Source organism: Chelonia mydas, chromosome 2 (genome assembly GCF_015237465.2).
Source record: "Chelonia mydas isolate rCheMyd1 chromosome 2, rCheMyd1.pri.v2, whole genome shotgun sequence".
Taxonomy (NCBI): domain Eukaryota; kingdom Metazoa; phylum Chordata; order Testudines; family Cheloniidae; genus Chelonia; species Chelonia mydas.
In genome coordinates this window covers 82,931,989-82,948,654 of record NC_057850.1, presented here as the reverse complement: position 1 = coordinate 82,948,654, position 16,666 = coordinate 82,931,989, and the positions used below count along the sequence as shown (strand labels likewise).

The 16,666-nt window shown below is 42.2% G+C and overlaps 1 protein-coding gene across 4 annotated transcripts in view; it reads left to right on the top strand.

The window, feature by feature from the left end:
• MYOM1 (myomesin 1) overlaps positions 1-16,666 on the top strand; it is a 108,767-nt gene that overhangs the window by 73,005 nt on the left and 19,096 nt on the right. For 3 of the 4 annotated variants that reach the window (XM_043538796.1, XM_037892796.2, XM_037892795.2), the window contains 12 exons: positions 712-868; positions 2,684-2,790; positions 2,943-2,987; positions 7,565-7,701; positions 10,374-10,518; positions 11,591-11,650; positions 11,929-11,996; positions 12,979-13,092; positions 13,721-13,808; positions 14,677-14,715; positions 14,805-14,910; positions 16,468-16,631. In XM_043538796.1, the coding sequence (XP_043394731.1) occupies positions 712-868; positions 2,684-2,790; positions 2,943-2,987; positions 7,565-7,701; positions 10,374-10,518; positions 11,591-11,650; positions 11,929-11,996; positions 12,979-13,092; positions 13,721-13,808; positions 14,677-14,715; positions 14,805-14,910; positions 16,468-16,631 (1,230 nt within the window). The remainder of the gene's footprint in view (positions 1-711; positions 869-2,683; positions 2,791-2,942; positions 2,988-7,564; positions 7,702-10,373; positions 10,519-11,590; positions 11,651-11,928; positions 11,997-12,978; positions 13,093-13,720; positions 13,809-14,676; positions 14,716-14,804; positions 14,911-16,467; positions 16,632-16,666) is intronic. The other variant, XM_043538795.1, reaches the window with a different exon arrangement.

Genomic DNA, 16,666 nt, shown 5'->3' with positions numbered 1-16,666 from the left:
CACTCCCTACTGGTGTGCACAGGATGCATTCCATAGGCCATTTCTGGGCAACATGTCAGACTCGATTAATCCAACATCTGTACGTGTGAATGAGCTGCTGTGTATAACACCATTAGATGCACAAGTGAGTGCTGCTATGATGATTAATTTGTGAAATTAATATGAACTCTTAATTTCCTATTCACCCCTCCATCTTTCCCAAGTATCCTCTTGTGTACGTGGCATGAACTTGTATTTTACTAGAAAATTAGAAGTTTTCCCTATGTAAAGAATACAATGAATATCTCTTACTGTCTAAAGTATTACTTTTACAATATTTTCAACATTTAATGCATTTTAATGGACTTGCATTTGTTTCTGTTCAGTTTTTCCAGTGCATTTAATTTTATTTTTAAGCCTGAGATAAGGCTTCTTTCAGCCCAGGGCTCAATGCTGCAATCTTCATGTATGCATAGTCCTTAATCATGTGCAAGTAATCTCATTGCCCTATGTACCCTTTTTAATTTGTTCATTACTTCAGTGGAATTACGCACCTAGATAAAGACTCTTCTCATGAGTAAAGGATCAAGGACACTGGCCTGTTGCAGCAGCTTATGTATGAGCAGAAGGAAGGAAAGGGCTTTGCTTAATTTACCCTGTGAATGATATGCATGCAAATAATTTGTGCTGCTTTCTGTTAAAAAGTAGACATGCTTTGTTTTGATCTTCCAGGAACTAAAGAAGTGGAAGTAGATGTGGATGATAATGGAGTCATTTCCCTGAACTTTGAATGTGACCAGATGTCTTCAGACTCTAAGTTTGTCTGGTCCAAGAATTATGAACCAATTGAGGATGAATCTCGATTAGCCTTTGACACCAAAGGCGGAAAGTAAGGAACCTTGCTTATAGAAACTCTGTTATGTTTATAAATCCTAGGAATCACAGAAATCCATCCCTTTGGAGGTGGACCTCACCAAGATTATTCATGCCCTTGTACTGGAAGGTTAGATTATTACAGTGCTGTCTACATGGGAGGCCACCTTCAAACTATTCAGAAATTGCAGCACACACAATGATGCATCCCACTTGTTTAAGCAGTGCTTCACATGAAGAGCACATTACACTTGTGCTCTCTGACCTGCACTGGCGACCAGATTTGCAGGTGCAATTTAGGTTAAATATGTTAAAAAATACTAAATTGTTTTGGTCCTCACTGCTTCAAAAACTTTCCCATATTATACTGCACTAGTTGCAGACTTTTGAGGTGCTGGAGCAAACAACACTCTGGTTTGATCGGGAGGGAGCTGGTGGTGGGGCATTCTCAGTGAATATTGGAACATTTTTGTTCACCAGACCCCAGATTTGGTGACTTTCAGGATGATCTGGATCACCGGTTTCCCCAGCTTTTTCTAGGGAGGAAGGAGATGCAAATATAGAGGTGCAAAAGTAACATATATGGGAGAAGAAGTAGATGTATGAGCCCTGCCAACTGTAGCACCTCAGAAACCATGTGACATCCCCCTCCCTGTTTATAGCCATCTGTAACACATCCCTTACATCTCACATGAAAACGAAATCCAGAGAGATGTTTCCTAGAACCAGCCTGTATTTACCATACTGCCAGCAATGCAGTGGTATCCATGTGAATCCTTTCTGGCATCTTTATTCCATCTCTTATACACTCTACCCTGCAGGCTCCCATTTCACTTCCTGCAGGACTAAGCTGGACTTATTCAGATCTTTCATGTACCAGATACACAGTCTGTGGGGTTCAACATGTCTGGTAAACACCATGGGATATACCCACTGTGACAGGGTCAGGCCAGATGGCTACAAGAGAGTGGTCGAAGGTAGATACATTAGTTCCAGGTTAAGCAGGTCCCTTTTACCTGGGGAAGATAACAGGGACTATTCCAGAACACTCAGGAACTTTCTAGAACTAATTAAGGCAGGCAGGCTAATTAGGACACCTGTAGCCAATTGGGAAGCTGGTAGAATTAATTAAGGCTAATCAGGACACCTGGTTTAAAAAGGCTGTCATTCCAGTTAGTGAGGTGTGTGCGTAAGGAGCTGGGAGTGAGAGGATGTGCTGCTGGAGGATAGAGGAGTACAAGTGTTGACAGACATCAGGAGGGAAGGTCCTGTGGTGAGGACAAAGAAGGTGTTGGGAGGAGGCCATGGGGAAGTAGCCCAGGGAGTTGTAGCTGTCACGCAGCTGTTCCAGGAGGCACTCTAGACAGCTGCAGTCCACAGGGCCCTGGGCTGGAACCTGGGGTAGAGGGCGGGCCCGGGTTCCCCCCAAATCTCCCAACTTTGGACCCAACACAGGAGGTTCCACCAGAGAGGAAGGTCCCTGAGCTATTCCCTGACCCACATGGTGGATCAGAAGAAACTGTGGGGATTGTTCTTACTCTTTTTTTCCCATGCTGGCCAGTGATGAGGTTATCTGAGTGAACGGCAGGTTTGAGCCACGAAAGTGGCAAAACTGAGGGCTACCGTGAATCTCTGAGGTGAGCAAAATCCGCCAATAAGCGCAGGACCCACCAAGGTAAAGGAGGAACTTTGTCACACCACTTTTTCACTAGTTATGCCCCATACTCTCCTGCTCAGCCAGAGCCACAGCACTCACTGGTAGGGCCAAAAGGGAGGTGTTCTGATTCAGGGTTCTGGTTAAGGCTTTTAATCAAAATGTTTTTGTCTGAAGGTCAAAAGCTGCTTTTAAAGATCTTGGGGAAGATGATTTGGGCATTTACTCTTGTGCTGTCACAGACACTGATGGAGTTTCATCAAGCTACACAATAGATGAGGAAGGTAAGGACAAAACCTATTTCTTACGATGCCTTCTTTATTGTTCACATCTCACTACTTCTTCTGCACTACATGAAAAAGTATGAGAATCTGTGATCATTATAACTGGTAAAACAGAAATGCAAACATAACATTTCTTTTTAAAATGTTTGTAGAGATGAAACGCCTGCTTGCTCTCAGCCATGAGCGCAAATTCCCAAGTAAGTAAAATGAGCATGCTCATAGAAGAGCTACTGGCATGCAGTGTGAAGAGTTCTGGGATGTATATTACAGAGTCCCTGCCAGCATCAGCTAGGGGAGCTGCTCTGCTGGTTCACAAGAAAAGCATGCAGTGTGTGAAGCTGAGGTCATGGTTTCTTCTAGTCAGTCTTTCAATTATTCCCAGTATATTAATGTATTAATTGATGCCTTTGCTGCTTATTTAGATGCTGCTCTCTAGCTGTACAGTATAGTCCATATACTGCATGTGTAGTAAGCATCCCAATGGATTTGTTTTTTCTGGAGCACTGAACTTTACACTTACTCAGATCCCTATGAGTTGCCAAGCCAGTGTGAGAGTTTATAATTTTCTGCCCCTTTAACTTCAGCTGGCAACATGACTGCAATGTAAGTTAAGACCAAATTCGAGGCAAACAAAACATCACAGCAAGTCCAGCTAGAATGCGCCATCTGCATAGGAGTTTTCCTTCTGAACTTCCCCACCTTCTTCTTTTTCTGTTACTGTAGACAACCTGACCATTCTTCCTGTTACCCAGGTTTGTACCTTGGGGGCTATATTTGATGATTCCCTCTCCTTCTAGCCACAGGTTTTATTTATCACTATACTACTCCAATTTTAAGCTGGTGCAATACCACTGTTTTAAACAGAGTCACAATGGCATATAACAGGAGTAACACAATGGTGAATCCAGTCCCATATATCCAGGTCATGTCTAAATCTTGCCATATCTTCCTCCACTACATTTCTAAGCTCTGACTATTCCTCTCAATCCCAGTAGCTAAAGTTCTTGTCCATCACCTCCTATCTCTATCTCAGCTACTGAAACCTCCACCCCTCCTGCTTTGTACCCACATTTTTTGCACCCCTCCAGTCCATCCAAACCATGACCACTAAAATGGTCTTCTTTGCCTATCAGTCTGACCACATCTCTCATTCTGAATCCCTCCACTGCCTTCCTTTTCTCCACCACTTCAAGGCCCTACACAACTCTACTCTGGTCTACATATCCGACATGGTCTCTTATTGTGTCACCCACTGGCTTTTTCTGATCCAGTGAGCTCAACCTCGATGTCCCACTTGTTTGTTTCTTCCCCAACAACCTCCATGACTTTTTCTATGCCATTCCCTGCACGTGGAATGACCTCCCAAACCCCACAGTCTGCTACCTTTTCATCATTAAAATCTCTTTTTAAGACTTACTTCTTCCATGATGTCACCAAAAGCAAGTCAACCATATTATTAATTTATAATAAAATCAGCAACAAAAATAAACTCCTAATTGCACTTCATACCCAAAGTTAGTAACCACACAATTGTATTCCATCACCCTTTGCCCTTCTTCACCCCATACCTTCTCTGTTGATTGTCCCCCCCCAACAGTGTCATGTTCCATATAAGAGTGTGAATTCTTCAAGGCAGAGACTCCGTCTTTCCCTTTGTATTGTCAGGTACCCACCATATTTCTAGGCACTGTAAAATATTAAATAACAATAAGATGAGTTGTATCTGCAAATGCTGAAGACGAGAGAAAACAGTAATGAGACCCCCCTTGGGTATATGAGGAGCTTCAGTCTCATCTCTCGATAAACTATTTTTACAAGCACTAACAAAGTTAGTAATGTACATGAAAATTAATCACTAGAACTTGCATGTTCAGCTTAAACACTTGCATGTTAGTTCATTTAAACATGCTTAGTGCTTACTTTTAACACATTTAACTTGTGTTCAGAAACAACTACAGCTGGCAAGTTTATTGGTAAGTGAGCTGCTTAAGTACTCCGCACAAAAGGTATGTCTACACAGCAAAGAAAAACCCGTGGCTGGTCCGTGCCAACTGACTCGGGCTCACATGGCTCAGGCTGCAGGCCCGTTTCATTGCTCTGTAGATTTCTGGGCTTGGTCTGGAGCCTGGCTTTTAGGACCCTGCAGGGTGGGAGGTCCCAGAGCTTGGATTCCAGCCCAAGCCTGGAAGTCTAGACAGCAGTGAAACAGCCCCTCAGCCCAGGCCCATGAGCCTGAGTCGGCTGGCACAGGCCAGCCACGGGTTTTTCTTTGCTTTGTGGACATACCCTTACTGAACATAGACAACCTGTGAGTGTAGTAGCTGCACAGGGCCAAGGAGAAGGATGGGAAAGTCCCATGTATTGCTGCTCTTCAACTTGGTAACTGCTAAAGGAGGTTTAATCAGGTGCTTGTGATCAGTTGAGACACTAAACAGAATAGGCAGTAAAACTCAGAAGCAGGATTGCTAGAAGTTTCCAATACAGCTGCAGGTTAGTGCTTCATAATACGGACACATTTTTAAATGAACACTTTTGTTGGCAAGCACAATGACTCAGTCTTGTTAGTCTTGTGGACTGGGGAGTGACTTCTTTTCACAAAAGAAGATGCCTTTAGCTTATTTTAGTCCTTTACAGAACAGCCTCTGGGAAGCTTTGTTTTTTTCTTTCCATTTTAGGCTAAGATATTCATAGTTAATTACATACAAATCAAGTTAAGAGTTTAAAATTGCCACAAACCTGACAGTAAAATAAAAGCAGCACAGCCTAATTTCTTAATTTACATCCACTTCCTGTTGCAAACACTGGTACATCTGGCATTTCTCTCCTTTTGTTTTTAGAGATTAAGTAAGATCCAAGCTACCTCTCATTTCTCATAGTAAGTGAGGAAGCTTTTTACAGCACCATTGCACTAACATGCGGGAGTCAAAATGAGGGGAAGGTGGTGGTGCTCTGCTCGTGTCCCAGTTGCCATAGCCAATCCCCAATTACTCCATTTCTGCCACCTTCCCCTTTTCCTGATAGCTACTGCCCATCCTCCTTCCCCTTTTGGCTATTCCCTCATTTCCCTACCTATCAGATGTCTTCTGGTGGGGGAGAAAGGAAAAGCGTTCCCTGCTACTCAGGACAAGGGTGTGTGTGTGTGTGAGAGAGAGAGAGAGAGAGAGAGAGGACAGACAGAGCAGTCTCATGTGCAGAGTGAAGCCTCCACCTGTGCTTCACAGCCTGATTCAGAGCAGGCTAGGAGGGCTGGGAGGCAGCCGCTTTCATGCATGTCGCCTGCTCCAGAACATGCACTAGGGGTCTGGGAGGAGCAAGCAAGTGAAGAGGTGAAAATCTTTAAAGGAGCCATTTCCACGTGTGAGAAGTGGGAAGAAGAGTGAAAATGATTTGTCAGTTTCACTCTCTGCTGCTGGAAAGTGGAGCTGAGCAATGCAGAGGACGAAGGAAAAATGCCAGACTAGCCCTGCTATAAATCAGGTTAATATGCCTTGCAGTGCAGCCTTGTATCTGAAACAGTTTCACAACCCAGAGTTGTGCTGTTCATACTTTGGGTATTCTGTTTTACAGTATAGTATGCATAGTCCCACTTTATTGTTGTTGAGTCCTTTGTTGTTGAGACCTCTACCAATATCTATATGGTAGGAGAGTTTCACATTTAGTTCTACAGCCATTACCAGACTATATAAACAAATGAAAAGACTCTCCCTCTGATTGTCTCACAAAGATGTTTGTAGATCCATCTCAGTAGCTCTGGGACAATGTCACACCCTTCCATGAATACACTTTACAGTATTCTGACAGATGAAAAACAATGACTCACTAATTCAGACTACAAATCTGACATGTCCTTATTATATTTCAGGAGTTCCTCATATACTTATGCTTGTATATGCTGTATACCTATAGGAGGGTAGAGAAGTGTTCATGTACTGTTTGCATAGCTCTGTGAGTTTAGGTAAAAATCAGTGGGAGCTAGTTAGATGTTCAACACCTTTGAAAAATCAGCCCCTATATGACCAGGTCTAATTGATTGTGTTTTCCAAGTAAGCTAAAGCCTAAGGAAAAGTTAGAATGAAAATAAGATGAAGACTTGAACTTGTCAATAATGGGAAAACTAAAACCACGGGTAAATGTCCTATGACATAAATGGCTACAATACAGTTCAGTGGAGTTGACCCTGCTTACATCAGCAATGAATGTGGCTCATAATGTCAGTAATTCTCTTTGACAACTGAGTGTACTGCTGAAATTTTTGGCATGATGTGACACACATGATCAATTCTAGGAATGAAGGACCAACGTGGGGTTCAGCTGTTTACTTTTTGATTACCTTTGAAGGCAAGACCTTGCAGGCTGTTTTTTTCTGCTGAGTCATTTTGACATTTTATTATAACATTACAGAGTGAGTCATAAAGCATGGTTCTTTCTGGGCCACACACACACATACATACACACATACATACACACATACATACACACATACATACACATACACACTCACTTCATGCTGCAGAGATATGTTCAGTTTACCTTTGAGACAGATTTTTCTTTGAGTTAGAATGGAGCAGCATCAAATGTAACTCAAATGCTGAATATTTCTAGCTCTACACAGCCCTAGTGACTCTGAACAATAGGAACAACTACACAGAGGGTGGGGGAAGACATACACTTTCATAAATTCTACACATATCAATGAGTGTATTTTTGACAATGGAAAAGAACAGCTGTGAAACATAGGAAAGATTCCCTTCAGTCTTTTCTTTCCTTTTCGTAGCTGTCCCACTTAAGTCTGAGCTGGCAGCTGAACTTCTGGAGAAGGGACAAGTGCGATTCTGGCTGCAGGCTGAAAAGTTGTCTGGCAATGCAAAGGTCAACTTTGTATTTAATGACAAGGAAATTGTTAATGGAGAGGTATGACTTTTATTGCTTATGGTTTTCTGACTTTTATAAGCAATGAGTATCAATGTTCCAGCTAAGCACTTTGAATATAATCAGACCTCGCTACTCTAATGCATTTACATGGAAAATATAACATGTGATTGAAAACATCAGTATAAAGATTCTGCCCACATTCTGAGCTGTGGTTGAGCACTGCTGGATGCAGTTCAGGAGGTGCACTCAGTGTGGCTTTCTGCCACCTGCAGAGACAATACATAACTGTGGATAGTGGGGGAGGGCACAACTAAACAGTTCTGTGGGGGCACGTGACCGCCCCATGTGTTACCTCTGCCTCCACTCCCTGAAACTTGGTATGTATGTAGACAACATACACTAGCAAGTACCTCCTCCTCCTCCTGCTCTCTGTCCTGTGAGTGTCCAGCCCCCTGCAGAGCTTGCAGGCATTCCTCCCTGCCTGTGTTCAAAACAAGACCAACAAAAGGAGCAACACAGTTGGGAGGCACAGTCCCCCACGTGCCATCAGGGTGGGATGGTGCTTGGGGGCTGGATCGTCTCAGTGAACAAAAAGTTGGAGAATTATCAGTCACTTTTTGTTGGCGGGAGGAATATGACACCCCCAAATTGCCTTCTCCTTGATAGGCACATTGAAGGCTACTGCTGTTTCAGTGCACCCCCAGGAGCAGAAAACTGCTGCTGGGAGTGCATTGGAGCAGCAAGCAGCAGCAACAGCAGGGTTCACCCCTCTATCCCACTCTGCCCCCCAGCCTTCTCTCCTCACTCACCTGCAAGGCTCTTGGGCTGGATGGGGCGCCACCTGAGCTGCCTGGCGCTGAGCACCATGTCACAGTTCCTCTTCCCGATCTTGAAGACGTCCCCCTCACTTACCTCAGTGGGCAGTCTGCAAAGCAGGCAGCAGGAAGCGCTGGGACTCCAGCAGCAGGGAAGAAGAAGCAGCCCCATGTAGCAACGGGGAGCTCAGCCCACAGCCAGCACAGTGCCCTGCTGCTTCCTCCCTCTCCACACTGTATAGACACATGGTGAGTGCCACCACCAGTGGGAGCCACTGTTGGGCATCCTGGCGAGAGGCAACCCAAGAAATCTGGTGAGGCCCATGACCCCACATGTGTGACAGATTTTTGTTACCAATCTGCTTGGGGTGATCAGGCTGAAGCCGCAGGATCATTTGGGGAGGAGATGACAAAACACACCAAGTGTTTGAATTTTAAACCTTTATTGATAAAATAATAAAGTAATAGTGGAGAGTGATGGGTGCTTCCCACGTTACTTAGAGGAAAGAAGAAAGCGTTAATGCCCCAAGCCCTAACCTACTTACATCCACCCTACCCAAGGCTGGCCAGGCCTGGGTGTAACGTAAGAAGAAGAGGGGGAGGGGTGGACGGGAGTTCTGTCCTTGCGCACAGGCTGTCCAGGGTTCGCTGGCAATCTCCGAATTGCTTCAGCTCTCAGGAGGGTTTTAAGTTTTGGGCTTCTTTGGGGGTGTTCCATTCCGTGACCTCTGTTCCTGGTGCTTTTTGTGCCAGTTTAAACCGCCTTTTTGTGGGTTTTTTTGCTTTTCCAAAACACAATGGCTTCAGGGATGCGAAGCTCTGCTCCCCCCTCGTCATCTTTCCTGTGTTTTTCATCTCTGTGGCCCTGGTTTTCTCATGGCTGGCTATGGCTGGGTGAGGGAAACTTCTCGTCTAGCGCTGTGACCTTGTACTGGTGCCAGCATCTTATCATTAAACTAAGCTTGCTAGCTGCAGTGTTAAATTAACCTGTTCTCTGCTCTCTTTCGCCTTCCCCCTTTGGCCTCTTGCAGCCTGCAAAAGAATCTTCCACTCCCCGCTCACAACTTTGACCCTCCCCAAAATGCTTTGCAATGCTTGCAACAGTGTTAGCAACATGCAGCGCTGATTTGCCTTCCCCAGGTAACCCCTGAGGTTGTAACACATGTCCCCCCACCCTAATCAACTCTGGCCACCTTTGTGGGCATCCAGATTCTGTAAGCAGCTAGGGAGCATTCCAGTCCTCAGAATAAGGCAGTCCTGTAATTTAGCTACCGTCCATATCCCTCTGTAGGCCATTCCAGGAGACCAAAATTCACAGAGCGCAGTGCATTCAAACCACATCCCCACATTTCTTCATCCATGTCCCCACCCCCTGAATTCTGACTACACCACTGACCAAAGTTCTGCATGTAACCCCAAATCAGGGCCTATGTTATGGGCAAGTTCCCATAAGCAACAGGCAGAGAACTTTTTTTTAACCCCAAAACATATGAAGTCTTTAGCATTCCACTACATTGGTTAAAAGGCATGGACAGGGCATTCTATAGAAGTAAGATATAAAAGCATCATCTCGGGGAAAGTATTGTTTTGAAAAGTTGTGCAATAGTTTTCATATATTTTAAAAAATCCTTTCTAATGAAACAGAACGTGATGCTCAGTACAGAACCGATATAAAGCATTATGATAATAATAAATATGCTTATATCATATTTGATTAACATATTTTATGTATATGTTTGGTTATGTGCATACAGCCTGGGACAGACACAATGAACAAATCTGAATTTAAAAAAATAAAGAATTTTATTAAGAGTACTATAGAATCTGGCCAGATAGATGGGTCTTTTCTGATTCTGAAGAAGACCATTAGTCTGACTTTTCTTTTTGTTCCTGAAGAAATATAAGATGAAGGTGGACCATAATACTGGCCTTGTTGAAATGATCATGGATAAACTTGAGGACAGTGATGAAGGGACTTATACCTTCCAACTTCAGGATGGAAAAGCAACGAACCAATCCAGTCTTGTCCTTATTGGTGACGGTAAGCTCATCTAGAACTTCACTTTCACAACTAATGCAGTGCGATGAACTAAGGAGCCAGTGACTCCGGAGTATTGATCTGTGCTCTTACGCTAATTTCTTTATATCGATCGTGCCCTTGAGCAAGTCACTTAACGTCTCTGCTTCAGTTTACCTACCTGTAGAATGGGGATAACAACACCTACTAAATCTGGTCACGTTTCAGATTTTTTTTAAATGGGGGAAAAAAGGAAATTTTTCCATTATAATCTTTAGGAAAAATGTTCACATTTTCCAACCATCTCTGTTACTTATGTGCCTCACAGGGGCATTGTGTGGATTAATTAATTTTGAAGAGCGCTTGGGAGATGGCAGGTGCCATATACTACCTATAATGTCTCTCTCACATCAGTCTAGCTAGCTTTCCTATATCTACAATTGCAATGTTCCACAATGCTAATTTGATACAAATATTGTTGGAGATACTTGGGACTGTTCTCCTATTTCAAGTTAGATATTCAGATATACCTGCAGCTGTCTACATTTCAACTGCTTGATGATTCTGCTGCCATTCTTGTTTTCCTTACTCCGAGGATCAAATGTGATTAGATGAGTGACACTAAATGTCTTCTCCTTTTTGTGGCATATATTCAGATATATTTACAATTCATACTTTTCTCTTTGATCTTTTCTCTTACATAAATTAAATATTACTCATTGTAGCATTACATTGACATTTATTATAACAAATGAGTTTAAGAGGGTCCTCAAGTGCTGAATGAACCACCATCAATAACATACATTTGCTCAAAAAGGTTGGATACATGTGAAAGGTTTAATGTCTTTGGGTGGCTAGGAGAGCCTGGGTCAGCTGTAATAACATTGTGACAGCTGAAATACTTAACACATGAAATATTTACTATCAGCGATCTGGGGTGAAAATCTGGCCCCATTGAAGTTAATAGCAAAACTCCCATTGACTTCAGCAGGGACAGGATTTCACCTCTGCAATAGAGTAATATCCCATTTCCTACTAACGAGATATTCTCTCTAGAAGGCTCACATTTGTTTTCCTGACTGTTTTTGATCCCTAGTGTTCAAGAAGCTACAGGACGAAGCAGACTTTCAGAGGCAAGAGTGGTTCAGGAAACAAGGTAATGAACAGCATAATCATATGCAAATGAAAGGAGTTCAGTCATCTTTTGGCTGATTAAATGTAGGAGCAGGTGTAAGTATGGTATTTTGAAATACAAATTGCTATTTAATTATAATTAATTGCTTACCTCATTTTTTACATAAAGAATAAAGAATAAAAGCCTATATTTCTGACATTATAAAAATAACAGTATATCTAGCAAGAAAAGTTCATTTAACTTGTCTTTTGTATTGTGATTGTTGCTCATGTGATTTTGTAAAAACTCATTTTAAACAGGTCCTCATTTTGTTGAGTATCTGGGATGGGAAGTTACCGCTGATTGCAATGTGTTGTTGAAATGCAAGGTAAGAGTTGTCTGGTTTTCAACACTGTTCAGGTAGTTATAAAAGCAAGAGATATACTGGACCAGATTATGGCCAGCCACTGCACAGGTGTGCAAGGTGTGGAAGAGTGCAAAGAGGTTTCCTTTTCCTTTGTATTCCCCCAATGACATCTGAACACAGTCACAGATTCTGCGCTGTCTTGAGCACAAACTGCTTTCTTCTTAATGCTCCCAAAGGGTGATCTGTGGGGAGGCAGCAGGGACACACAAAGTGGAGCAGGTCAGAAGAAGGGAACACATACCACATGCCATTAAGGGGTGTCACAAACAGGCATGCTCCATCTGCAAATTGGATAGTGCCATGAGGAACTGAGCCTCTGACTGTTGGACTTGGGTGATTTGGAATTTAAGGTTGACTTAGTCACTGTACGCGCCTCCTTCTGTTTTGGGCTCCATAGTGCTCCCACTGGGACGGTTTAACTCCATACCCCCCTTGCCTAACTCCATACCCCCCATTCCTTACTCAATCCAGGAGTGGATAAAAGGGCTTCGCTCTCCAGCACTGTCAACCATCCTTCAGTCCAGGGGGAACAAGCAAGTTGTGTGTGTGTGTGGGGGGGGGGGGGGGGGATGGGATATCTCTCAGAATGCTTTGAAGCCTTTTTCTGCTTCCTATTCTGTGCTCTGATTTGGGCAGAGTTCCTCTGGGTGGTGTCCGCTGACTCCTTCTCAGAGCAGTGGAGATTGTTCAGGGTTCCCTGCTCTGTGTTCCCCCTGGATCTCTCATTTGACCCTGGGACCTGCAGCACTCTCCCTGTTTTTCATTTTTTATCCCCTGTAATCAGTTAAGTTCTGGATTCTGTGTCCCCTTTCTCATCTGAGGGGTTGCATCTTTCACTGTTCTTGTGGGTGATCCCAGAATTCACATAGGCTGACACACCTAGCACTCAATTCACTATATTAAAATAATAGGATAATACTGATGTGCTTTTCATACATTTTAGGTGGCTAATATTAAGAAGGAAACACACATTGTTTGGTACAAAGATGGGAGGGAGATAATGGTGGATGAGGAGCATGACTTTAAGGATGGCGTATGTACTCTGCTGATATCAGAGGTGAGTGACTCCTGGCTTTTTGATGTACAGATCTATGATATTCAGTTCAGTTCATAGATGTGATCTAATCTGATATTCCAACATATCCACTATAGATAGGAACTGGGGATATAGTTTTTAAAGAAAAAGCTCACCTTGCATTTATTTTTTGGCTGCAGCAAATTTCTGTTTAAATCCTTGTGAATTCAGATTTTCAGGAAACCATGAGAAAGAGCTTCACATTTCCCTTTTAAATCAGTTTAAAGAGCTGGAGGATTACATCAGACTGCTGTGCTGATTACATTAGAAAAGGGTTAAACAGTAATGTGCTCCTATTAATCAGTGAGAGGAACGCTGGTCTTGTGGCTAAGACACTAGACTAAAATTAATGAGATATTGGTTCAATTCCTAGTTCTGCTACAGGTTTCATGTGTGCTCTAGGACAAGCCACTTAGTCTCTCTGTGCCTTAGTTCCCAAACTGTAAAAAGAACAAAATTAATTCTAGTGAGGCAGAGTATATAGATAAAAGGTTAAATTTGGTGTCCATATATATTTTTTTCCAGCCACACAAATCACTAGAACAGAAACAATATTGCTCTCTGAAATAACTTGTTTTGAATGCTACTGTTTGTTGTTCTTGCTTTACAGTTTTCCAAGAAAGATGCTGGTATTTATGAAGTAATACTGAAGGATGACAGAGGAAAGGACAAAAGTAAACTGAAGCTTGTGGAAGCAGGTCAGGGCAACATTCTGAATGGTTTATCCCATACTGGGTCATAAGTACCTGAAGTGGCAGTGTTTCTTTGTCTGCACGAGAGTTTTGCATAGGCAAATTGCGGTATCTTTTTCAAGTGGTTTTTGCTTCTCCTGCATATTAAACAGACTCCTAAACCAAAAGCTATCACAGATGCCATGAGACCATCCTGATGGTGACTTTTCAGTAACAGAGCATTCCAATATACTTTTGTTAATTAGATTATTTGTAATATTTCCTCAGGATACCCCAGTTGAGGGTATTCACAATGATAACAGTTTTCAAATTGGGTGCTCACTATACTAAAAGTAATTCCATTGATGTAGAAGAATGTTGTGGAGCTAGATCATTTTATGAACATGATATAATTTAGGTTCCTGTGAGGACGCACTTTCAGACTTTTTAATTAATCTGTTTTGCCAATAATTTATTTAAGGGTACTTCTAGTCTTAGAACTCTGTATATTTTAAAGATTTCATTGCTACTTACTGTGTCCAGTACACGGAGCAAAATTCATACTCCGTATATAATACATTGATATGAAAGGGCCAAAATTCCAGTTGAATACAGTCACCTTTAGAAAAAAGAATGTTGCCCTGCTCAGCAGTGAAGGGCTTAAACATGGTGCTGAAACCATGGAATAGACAGCCAAGCTCCCTGAAAACAGTCCTTAGCTTTATTGTGCTTGAAACTAAGGGTCTGATACATTTTAAAATGCAGATCAGATTTCTGTTAGGAACTCTTTAGAGGGAATGCTCTAGAGTCATAACACTGCATGCCAATTTTTAACCTATTACTGAGCATGTTTGCATGGACACTGAGTCTCAGCCTATGGATTTTGTTTCCACAGCTTTTGCAGATCTGATGAATGAAGTATGCAGAAAGATTGGTAAGTATTTAATTCCCCCTTCAGATGAGTGACTCGTGCTTCTTCATGAATGGCAGCAGGGTTGCATAAAACATGTGCTCTTCTTTCAGCTTTATCTGCAACAGAACTGAAAATCCAGAGCACAGCAGAGGGTATCAGATTATTCTCTTTTGTTAATTATTACTTGGAAGATCTGAGAGTGAGCTGGTTACACAAGTAAGTGTATGAAAGTTTGCTAGCAGTCTACAAATTCTTTGGTTTTACACATTCAACAGGAAGTGATATATTAAAATATTGGTCCCAGTTCTCCTTTCATTCACTCCCACATAATCATTTGTAGCTCCATTGAAGTCAATGGAATTATATCAGTCTGTCAGAGGGGTATTGGACCCATTAATTTTTAGCAGCCTGGAGGAAGAACATGAGTAAAGTGTTTATGACCAGAAGGTCCATGAATCTGAAGAACATTTGGAGTTCAGAAATGTTTAGCTCAAAGTCAGCCAGTCTGTCTCCCTGGATTGCACTTTTTTACAAAATTGCAGTTACAGTACAGATACAGAACGAACAGGTGCAATATATATCTCTTGATAGGTGGATTCATCCTGAAAAGACCCCTTATCTATTAAACTCCAACATGTGCCTGAGGCAGAAATCCCCAACCTCCCTCCCCCCCGGCACAAAACACAGACAGTCTCTATCATGGAGAGCTTAAACCAAATTTACAACCAAACAACCAAATTTACAACCAAAACAAGATAGAGAATGAGATTTTCAAACCCCATTTAAATTAATGGCACTTGAGCATCAGAATCCCTTTGGCAGCTTTGAAATCTCAGCCAGAGTAGGCAGGATGCACTGGGAAATCCAGAGGAATGAATTATTAGGATTATTTTAAATATACTTAGTACCATCTCTACTTTCAACTTTGCATTCCCAGGAGTCCCTACACATTTGAAAACTGGAAGCTAATATCAAATGCTGCAGATTTGTTGCTCACTCTCACTCTCATGTTTCATTTTTAGAAACTAATTTTATGTTAGAACGATCACATTAATTCACCAAGTGTTAGTAAATTGCTCCCTGGCCCTTTGTTACATTCCAAGGCATTTGTTTAACGATAAAAAGAAATTGAGCGACTGATTTGACAAAGAGCTTCCTCCCTTGTTTAGGGTAATTAACTCTTTGATTAGAAAGCTGGGAAATGGATATTTTTGTGGGAAGAGATATACTAATGTATGCATGTATTTACCTGAAGGACCAAATTCTGGCACTGTGCCAAATTGCCCCCTAAATGGACATACACTGTTGCTACAAAAGAAATTTTGTTGTCTATTCATGTCCTGGCCATTCATAGCACCTTTTCACCTCATTCAGGAGCAACATGTGCTGAGGTAGAGATATGAATGTGGGATGCATTCTTGGGTTATATACTGAAATGCATGGATCTCCCCCACTGATCCTTGGGTCTTGACCTCTGCAGCTCTGGTCATGGAGGGCACATGCCACATCCTCTCTGTGGGCTGTGAGGAGAGCTAGAATTGGAACAGAAAAATTCCATCCTGTGCCCCACTTTGGTCCTCAGCTTTCCTGGTGTGGCAGAGTCTCTAGCCAGAATTTGGTTTAAAAACTTTGACATTTTGAATTCATAGCGTAGCACCACAGGAACCATTTGCAAAAATTCTCTAGTGCAGACATGGCCAGTGAGGCCACAAAGGTCCTTCACATTTATAATATGATAAAAAGGAAGGGCTAATGTTGCTTTTTATTTTTCAGTGATGCCAAGATTAAGTATACAGACAGAGTTAAGACTGGTGTTACTGGGGAACAGATCTGGTTACAGATCAATGAGCCAACTCCACACGACAAGGGCAAATATATAATGGAGCTCTTTGATGGTAAAACTACACATACAAGGATGCTGGATCTTTCTGGACAAGGTAGAGTTGTCACACTATAAATACCTAATTCTTCA